The sequence below is a fragment of the Primulina tabacum genome, chromosome 2 (assembly GCF_025594145.1).
Source record: "Primulina tabacum isolate GXHZ01 chromosome 2, ASM2559414v2, whole genome shotgun sequence".
NCBI classification, from domain to species: Eukaryota; Viridiplantae; Streptophyta; class Magnoliopsida; order Lamiales; family Gesneriaceae; genus Primulina; species Primulina tabacum.
The window spans coordinates 5,292,246-5,301,736 of NC_134551.1; the positions used below are offsets into that span (position 1 = coordinate 5,292,246).

General features: G+C 34.9%; 1 protein-coding gene across 3 annotated transcripts; it reads right to left on the reverse strand.

Moving 5' to 3' along the window:
* Positions 1 to 1,354: 1,354 nt before the first annotated feature.
* On the reverse strand, positions 1,355 to 4,953 carry LOC142527384 (BEL1-like homeodomain protein 1). Of its 3 annotated transcripts, XM_075632176.1 has the most exons (6): positions 4,500 to 4,952; positions 4,284 to 4,339; positions 3,124 to 3,960; positions 2,469 to 2,842; positions 2,300 to 2,360; positions 1,355 to 2,212 (listed from the first exon to the last, which is right to left on the reverse strand). In XM_075632176.1, exons 3-6 carry the CDS (start codon positions 3,916 to 3,918, stop codon positions 1,580 to 1,582), a joined length of 1,863 nt encoding a protein of 620 aa, XP_075488291.1. In that variant the 5' UTR covers positions 3,919 to 3,960; positions 4,284 to 4,339; positions 4,500 to 4,952; the 3' UTR covers positions 1,355 to 1,579. The 3 variants fall into 3 exon arrangements, with proteins under 3 accessions (XP_075488291.1, XP_075488297.1, XP_075488282.1); XM_075632182.1 differs by lacking the exon at positions 4,284 to 4,339 and having other exon boundaries at positions 4,500 to 4,953; XM_075632167.1 differs by lacking the exon at positions 4,500 to 4,952 and having other exon boundaries at positions 4,284 to 4,492.
* Between the last annotated feature and the right edge of the window lie 4,538 nt (positions 4,954 to 9,491).

The following is a 9,491-nucleotide window of genomic DNA, read 5'->3' on the forward strand; positions in this document are numbered from 1 at the left end:
TAGAAGACTGGACTGAATCAGATTCAACTTACAAAATATATAAAATAGACATAGCATATAAACTAATGGCTGGTGGTGGCAAGGACAATAATCGTTCAAGTAGCAAATCAAGGATTTGGGTGTTAATTAACCCTCCGATGTGAGAAAATATCAACAATTTGTGTAACATTTCCTGTTATACCAATAATTTGTAGTCATATGTAATAAATTTAACTATATAATAATTATAAATTTTCATACTAATAACAACTATACACGTGACAATGTTACAAGAAATATTACAGTAAATGCTTACATGCAATTTATGATCAATTTTATTAGTGTTCTCTCTTCTTCTTTTTAGATAGATGTTATTACATCTTGACTTGAAAACAAATCAAGTACTAGAAATCGAGCATACTGAATAATGTTTTGAGAGCTTCAGGCTTTCAGTTCCGACAAGATTGACTTCTCGGGCATCAATCGAGTTTGAACTCGAGCTTCGAGTGTATACTCTAAATGTTTGAAAAAACAACACACAAAAACCTATAATTTATAATTATTTCCCTAGACTTTTGTCCTATTTTGTCCCTACAATTTTGCATGTGTAGTTTAAAACCTTCAATCTTTATGCTGTGTCATATGTGTCTCAGTCATTACCTCAAACATTAAAATCTGAAGGACTTGGCACGTGAATCCATTCCTCTAATTAAACGATGCAGCAATCCTTACCCTAAATTCATTGCGTAGTTCCTATGAAATTCCTCTGCCAAGCCGACGATTTTTTTTTTTTTTTTTTGCCGAGCTTAGCCTGCGACGCCGAGAGAATAATAATGATTTTTTTGAATGAAATTTGAGTTTTGGTAGTCAATGAATCAACTTTGGCCTCTCAATTAGAAAGATGATATTTGATACGAAAGCTTCAAAGTCCTCGTTGAACAAGAAAGAGGCCATTATTTTATTAAAAGGTTTAAACAAATATATCTTATCTACACATGAATCGGTCATTATTCTTTATATAATTGCTATAATCATAATTATATGAATTCTACATATTAACCTCCATTTACTTTTCAATTATTAAATAATCAAATTGTGTCAAATCTTAAGAAGATATAAGCTGTGATATTTTGTTTTATGCTTGTGGACTATGTTTCGTTTGCATACTTTTCCCAGATCCAACTCGGAGAAGACCATGAAAATGATGCTTTATCTCTGAATTTAAAGGGTTCCACTTTTTAATCAAATTATTGAGGACCCATTCTGCCCTCAAGATTTTTGTTCACCTAGACATGATGAGTTTAATCAAAATCAATACGAAATGTTTGGATTGAGATTGAAAATGGATTAGTTGTATAAGTGAAAACAATGGGAATTTCTTGATAATCAAGATTTATTCTTGTATACCACCCAAAATCACAATTTTTTTTCCACGTTGATGATTATCACAATCATCTTTATATCAGTAGCAACAAAAGTAATATACAAACCCCAATCATATATCCTCTAAAATCCTAAGCTATCCCCAAGAACTCAAATGGTTCTACTAAAAATGTACGTTTTTATATAAATTACGTATACTAAGTATGTAATATGTTTTCTACATTATCATGCCACCAAAACCGCTTGATTCTCCGCCTCTTTCGAGTTGTATGCTTTGATTAGGCATAAAGTTTTGGTGTGGAAGACCAAGTGTTAGAGATACACCGTTGCCGGAATAGGGTGCCGGAAATTGCTCGTCTCCGAATCTTCCCAGTTCCCCCATCGGATAGGAACCAAAACCTCCAATGAAATTCGTGGGTGAACCGATTAATGTGAACTCGTCTCTTTTCTGCCTCTCGTTACCAAATTTCAACGACATATGCTCGTTGGCAGGAATTGTGGGCTTTGAGTCCATGTTCATGGATGGAATTCTTAATTTTTTGGGACTTTTTTGAGTGAAGTTAGCCATTTCTGATGATCCAATGAGGTGGAAATCGGAGTTGTTCTTTACTCCGCTAGAGGACGTGAAAGCGGTGGAAGTTGATACAGATGCAGATTCGTTTCTACTGCTGTTCTGATTTTCAAACGTTGGATTCTTGGCTTGTGGAGCTGTGTTCTTTGGGGTTGAATCTTCATCCTGTGACTTATCATCTGTTACATTTCGTTCCTTTTCTTTAGTCTCTTCCAGGTACATTTCTTCTACCATCGGCTTCCACAATCGAACCCGAGCATTGATGAACCAATTCGACACCTGAATTCAAAGCAAACCAACTCAAAAATTTACCAAAAATCAAACAGAGAACATTGATCAAGAATTCAAGAAGCCTAGCTCAACTACCTGGCTCCTGGTAAGCCCCGTCTGTTTAGCAAGAATTAGCTTATCTGAATCTTTCGGATATCTGCTCATTTTGGATAAAAATAAAACACGACTCATAAGCATCGAAAAATAATCAGAAATCCAACCAAAAAATCTTACACCATGTTCACAAAATCACTAAACAACTCACGGGTGGAGGAAGTGCTCGAAAAGCCAGGCACGAAGAACAGAAACAGATCGTTCGGGTAAACCTCGCTGGGGTCTCCAAGCATTGTGCTGGATCATTCCCAATTGCTGTAAGGCTCGTTGCTGTCGGATCTGATTATCAACGTATTTAAGTTTCGAGCCTTCGGTTTTTCCTCCTAAGCTTTCTTCTTCGCCTAAGCTTTTCGTCGCTGCTCTGATTTGGCCCATGATCGCATCTTTAAGGCACCGAAATTGCTTCGAAATTGTTTGCAAAGCCAGGGCAGTGTAAGTTTTAGCAGAGCCAATTCCTGCTACTTGTTCAAACCAAGAGACTACTATCTGCATCTGGTGGTGGTATTGCCTGTATCTTTGCTCCACCTTCGAATCAAGAAATTGATACATAAATTTTCGAGAAACATGGAAAACCATTAATTTTTATTCTTATTCGTTTTGAATCATAATTAATACTACCTGCCACCTGGTGTTTATTCGTTCTTTTCCCCTTTTTCAATTTTTATGAATCCGAAAAGAAAAGAAAAAACAATAGAACTTTTTACCTTGATTTTGAAAAGTTTCCGGTAATAAATTTACAATCATTTTCTGTACGGTGGCTGTTACAGCATCAATACCTCATCAAGTGTGTCATTTAAACAGCTTACCTCATCGAGCATGTTAACAAGCTTTGCTTTTTTCATCTGAATTTCTTGTCTCTCTGATGTAGTGAGCTCAATCCCAACTTTTTTACTTTCTTCTCCTCCTCCTCCGCCAGAGCCGGCGCCTGAGGGCTCTCCGGTTGTCTGGGCCCCCTCTGCTAGTTCAGCTACAATCTTTGCTCCCTTCTGTACCTTAACAACTTCATCAAGAATCTCCTGTGCTGCCTTCAAATATTTAGAACTAAACATCACACTTTGAACTCCATTAACGACGTTGGAAAGTCCGGAATTCGAAGAAGGGGATCCACCCGAAACTCTAACGTCGTCCTGACGTGGCTGAGTCACATCCATTAACGGTTGAGTGGGCACCTCCCTTTCCAGCCTGAAAGAGCTGTAGCTGGCCGGCTGCTGCGACGAAAGGCTCAAGGAAAGGCCCTGGTTGGAGCGCGTGACCTCACGCGCCGCCGCGATGCCTATCTGCTGGTTGTAAAGATTGCGTGGGATGAAACTATGGAGAGCCGACACGTCATGCTGGCCGTAGGGATCTTGCGACGAGGCAGCTGAAGTGGCGCTTGCCCCTTGGAGAGGTATGCCGACAAAATGTTGAATTTGGGAAGGTGGCGGCGCGTGGGGGAGGTTTATATTGTTGCTGGAGTTGAGGAACACGAAGTTGTTGCTGGCGGGTGGCTGCGGCGGTTGATTCTCGGAGAATCCTACGTAAGTTGGGTTCATGAGAATCAGGGTCTGTAATCCATCGCCACTTCCTTGGATTTCCGAGTTACCATGAAAGTACGTAGCCATATCTTGGAAGATGCAGCACCCACTCAAACTCTCAATAGATCCCTGTAAATCAAATACAAAGTTCAAAGAAAATGTTAATAACTATTCACTTTTCAGGTGAAAAATTGGAAAAAAAAAACACGAACATATAATAAATTATCATCACCCGGAAACCCAAAAACCCTGGAACCACAAAACTCAAGAATTCTTTGTAAAAACACTCTTTACTTTTAATTTCCTTGAAACATCTTTGAAGAAGTACCATAGAAATCAATGATGATGAATTCATATGTATCACCAAAACTTGGGATTCGCAGAAGAAGAAAGGTTTCGATAATTGGATAATATACATAAATATATATGCATGTATATGCCGTATTCAGTACCTGGTCTGGCCTGGTATGATGAAAATCTGAATATACACGTGCTCTGTCATCACCATGCGTAATCATAAAAATTCAGCTTACAAAACCCATTTTCACACAGCTAGAGCATATCTGTGGGTAACTTTATAGAAAAAGATTGATGCAAAAAACCACATGAAGCTATAGCTAGAGATCTATAAAGCGAAAAAGCTAGCAGCTGTATATACATACACAGACCTCATATGTATGTATCTAAGTCTACAAATATATATATGATCACAAGTCCGGCCGATCCCTTCGATTGAATTATGTATGTGTGTGCCTTTTACATCATCATCTCCGCAACTCTCTGAGCTCCAGTAGTACTGTACTTGATAGAGCAAGAAAGAAGGGGAGAAAGAGAGAGAAGATAGATAGATAGGGCTTTAAAGGATGGGACAAAAATACAATTCATATATATATGTCCACACATATATCTCTCTGTTTTTGAAAAAAAAAATTACTTATGTGGATTCTTCAAAAATATATATATATAATTGAGAATAGATCTGTTTTCCTACATGTTCTTGATTAATTATATCACCTGCGAATGGATCGAACGAAGGGAAGTTCAGTGATTTTGACCCGATCGTTTTCAAATGATCATCAGATACAAAGAAAGAAAACTGAAGTTTGCATTAGTGAAAAAGATTGGGGAGAGGGATGTCTGTTTTGTTCTATGTATGAAAATGAAAATATACCATTTTCAAAGTGTGTCAGAAGAGAATAGATACACGTATACATACACAGAACGAAACAGAACGAGGTAACGTCCCCTTCTTACAAAACATAAAAATATTTTATCCCAACCCTAAACAAATATACAAGAGCCTTATATGCTTGTCTTATAAGTAATATATACATGAACAGATATCTTGCGAGACGGTCTCATAATTTTTATTTTTGAGACGGGTCAACCCTACTGATATTCACAATAAAAAGTAATATTTTTAGCGTAAAAAGTAATACTTTTTTCAAGGATGACCCAAATAAGATATTCTTCTCACAAAATACGATCCGTGAAATTGTCTCACACAAGTTTTTGCATATATATATATATGTACAATTATTTTACTAAGCATATTATATAAATTTTTTACCTTGTAACATAATCCTAAAAGTTTTTTTTAACCGATTGCTTTAAATTATAAACACGTCGTGGTTTGGTGTGTTAACTTATTTTAATTTTTTGCACTCACAATATTTGATCAATTTATTTGAAAAGTGGAAGTAACTAAAGAATAGGATAATGAGAGGTGATCTTAGTTCCGACGTCTGGTAAATCACTTTTTTGATATAATTGAATTTTACATTATACATACTATTTAAATTTATTAAATTAAATGGTTTTGGGGGTGGTGGGGGGAGGTCCCCGGCCATCTTCATTATTGAATCCTCTTTTGTCTTTTTTTAAAAATTTATTTATTTTTATAATTTTTTGAGGTATAATTTGGGTGGATGGAATAGTTTGAAGATAAAGCAATTTAAATGCCAAAGAAGGTGGGACCAAACACCATAACACCTCTTAATACATACATAAAGGAAAAAATATATCACATTGTTTAATTATCTCCGTATTTTTACGGCATAACAAAAATGCTTCCAAGAAATAAATTAAATGTCATGTGCCGAGCTCATGGGACATGCTTCTTAGACTAAACTCGTTATTCTCAAGATGAAATATAAAATTTGTAAAATAAAATAAAATTTCATCGTGGGAAATATATCATATTATGTTTTTTTTTAAGACGGGTCTCATGTATATTTATTCCTGGTATAGGTCAAATTTGTACATATTTATAATAATAAGTAATATTTTGGCATAAAAAGTAATTTTTTTAAGTGATGACCCAAATAATATATATGTCTCACAAAATTAACTCGTGAAAACGTCTCACAAAAGTTTTTGTAAATATATTAAATCGCTATGTTAGTTTAGTTTCACATCCCGTATCCCGAAATCAAGATCCTGTCTCTTAGTCTTGTTCTTTAGCTCCGTAAATATGATGGGAAAACCGTGTTCTATTCCTTTAAATTTGTCTGTTTTTTATTTTATTATGTAACTTGTCAAAATTTAGTTTTCATCTAATAACTTGAATTTTATGTTTTGGTATTTTTTTTGTCAAAACTACTAAATCCATCAAATATCGTTTATTTTGCATATATGGTCTCCTAATGGCTCATGTGATGATATTGAAGCTTATTACACATACTAAGCCATCTAAACAAAAATAAAGAAAAAGACAAAGACACCACCCAATTTTTTAAGGTACCGTTTGGTTCATAGTATGAGATATATAATATGGAGATAAGTAATATTTTGTAATAATAAAATAAATAGAAAATGATAGTTAATCTAGTGTTTGATTTAATTAATTTGATTGATTAAATTTTAGATAATATGATATTATCATTTTGTCATTGTTGAAAATATTAATAAAATATTAACAATATTATTTATTAAGGGTAATATCGTAATTTTATATTATTGATTTAATTGATGTGAGATAAATTATTACGAATTTGAATTGATGTGAAATAAATAATTAATAATTTGATTGATCGAGATAAATAATACTTGTACATAACAAGTGATATGATAGGATTATTTATATTAGTACTTACAAGTACTTGAACCAAACCGTACCTAAGTTGATAGGAAAAAGGTTTGCTATTTCCTTCATTTTTTCCTTAAAAATTTTAATACGTGTAATAAAATATTTATTTTTGTCACACGAACCACTTAAGATAGAATCAGTGCCACTAAATAAGCAATATTTTATTAATGTAGTGGCTTTGGGAGAAAAAAAGATCATAACAAAAAAACAAATTTTTTGAGTGAAAATCAAATTTTGACAAATTACATATCTAAAGTTTAAAAGAGACCAGTTTATACAACTTAAAGAAATTTTCCTTTTACATAATCGTTCGACGTTAAAAGATGGGATTCAAATTTATACGAATTTTCAAAATTTCTCTTATAAATAATTTTAGAATTATATAAATTTTTATACCAATACTATCCTCATTGTGTTCTTTCACGATTACACGCACACCGATTCTTCGTGCCATTAACATTGATATTTTTTTTTAGCGTAAATTGTATGCAAATATCAAGCTGGCATGAGTCAAATCTTCAATATTTTGAAAACCTAATTTTAACTAAAGTAATCGATAATTAATTGGGTACATTGAATTAACAATATTTATATTGGTGGAAGTCATTTGTGGGGCAGAACTACTTCACCTACTATTTTGTAATAAACCCTTATTAAATAAGCTTATGCACACGAAACTTGTATATATCTGGATAAGAGCTAGTTAGTTTTGAATTCAAATTTTAAAATTATAGCCATTGAATTTTTTCCAGAATCATATTTGTGGGACCGGACGCTAATTCAATTCTTAATCATCATTAGGATCAATTTATTAATTCAAGTAGGTCATAAAAAAATTTCTTTAATTGCGGAACGTAATGGAATCTAACTAATATACAGATTCGTATAAATAAATTACAAGTCATGTACAATCTATATTCAATAAAAATAAGGTTTAACAACTAATTATCAAGTGTTCAAATCATATCTTTAATCCAAGTCCGTATTCTCCACTCTAATCATGATCTCTCTCTCTCTTCTTGTCTTGACCCTGATCCTGTCCCACCTGTTGTCATGCACACATACAAACAAGACAACAGCCGGATAACTCCGGTGATAATTATATTCCCAGTATAAACCATATATACATGCATTTCATATAAACAATATAAAAACATGAAATAAACATTCATAACATGTATCAAATTCAGAAGCATAAATCAATATAAACTCGGAATATAACATGTATCCAATCCGACACATGGATCAACACAAACTCTGAATCACACTCCGTGACTCATGGACTCGTACTCGACTCGTCCTAATCTAGGGATCCCGATCGGAATAAGAACATACACCCACCTACACTCCCGATCGGGGTGGTGGCATGTTCTTATTCACGGACTTTGGCTCTTTCCATATCGAACATCAGTAATAGAAGAAACTCCAATTCTATCCACTCCGATATAGCCAAACGTCCGGTGTCTTGACTTAACCGTCACAGACTTTGGCATTTTCACCAATATCATACAATGTGCAATGTGCAATGTGCCAGTGACGATTCCATCACTATCCGGCACTACTGTCACAAGATTATTCATTTACAATTAAGCGTATACGCTTATGACTCAATACATAAATCAATAAATCAAAAGTATCAACTTCATACAATTGCAAATATCGATGCAATAAAGTCAAGTATGTGATTTTGGAAAACTCAAGTCAATCGGACTCGAGTTGTGCAATTCCACATCAACATAAATTTATACCTTTGTCTTCGCGGTCTGACGAAGTCGAAGTCTCGAAGTCAAATCTGTCCATATCAATATGAAATACAATATCGCATAGGCACAATCTCAATATGCAACTCAATTCAAAATCTATTCTGATCAATACTCAAATCAAACATAATCTGATCAATATCGAATCAAGATACAATCTAATCCATATCGACGATATCACGATATAATCGAAATCACTACTGAATATGATCAATATCAATTTACTGATGTTTCGACGGTATAACAATGCAGTCTCGATAACCCCATCAGTCTCAACATCACAGATATAATACCAGAATTCATAATCAATATCGGTACAACTTATAATCATTAACAATACCAGATCATAATCTCAATTCTGTACAATCTCAGTCATATCATTTTCGAAAATTATAACAATTACATATGCGCGCACTCAACTCGCGCATATGCGCGCACTCGGCTCGTGCACACACTCACTCGCGCATATGCGCGACTTCACCCCGCGCATGTGCGCCCAACTCTCTGCCTACCTCGCGCATGTGCGCGGCTCACGTCGCGCATGTGCGCGCAATGTTCTGTTATAGCTCCTTGGCTACTGGGCACCTCGCGCATATGCGCGCCCTCACGCCGCGCATATGCGCGGGGTCTTCTGCCAAATCCGCGCATGGCTCGCGCATCACGTCGCGCATGTGCGCGAATGGCACACCCTCGCACATAATTTTGCGTCTTTCCCGGTCTAATCCATTCCGTCTATATTTACCTTAATTAATCCATAAATCATTTCAGATTAATCTCAGATTACAGTGAATAAAATCTCGTGCCTTACATTT

Bases quoted from the DNA above. Each gene is read 5' to 3' on its own strand.
- LOC142527384 (XM_075632167.1), bottom strand. From the start codon at position 4,349: ATGATTACGCATGGTGATGACAGAGCACGTGTATATTCAGATTTTCAT. The intron at 2,361-2,468 runs GTGAGTTGTTTA...CAAAATGAGCAG, and splicing joins TTCGAGCACTTCCTCCACCC to ATATCCGAAAGATTCAGATA. The intron at 2,213-2,299 runs GTAGTTGAGCTA...CTTTGAATTCAG, and splicing joins CGGGGCTTACCAGGAGCCAG to GTGTCGAATTGGTTCATCAA.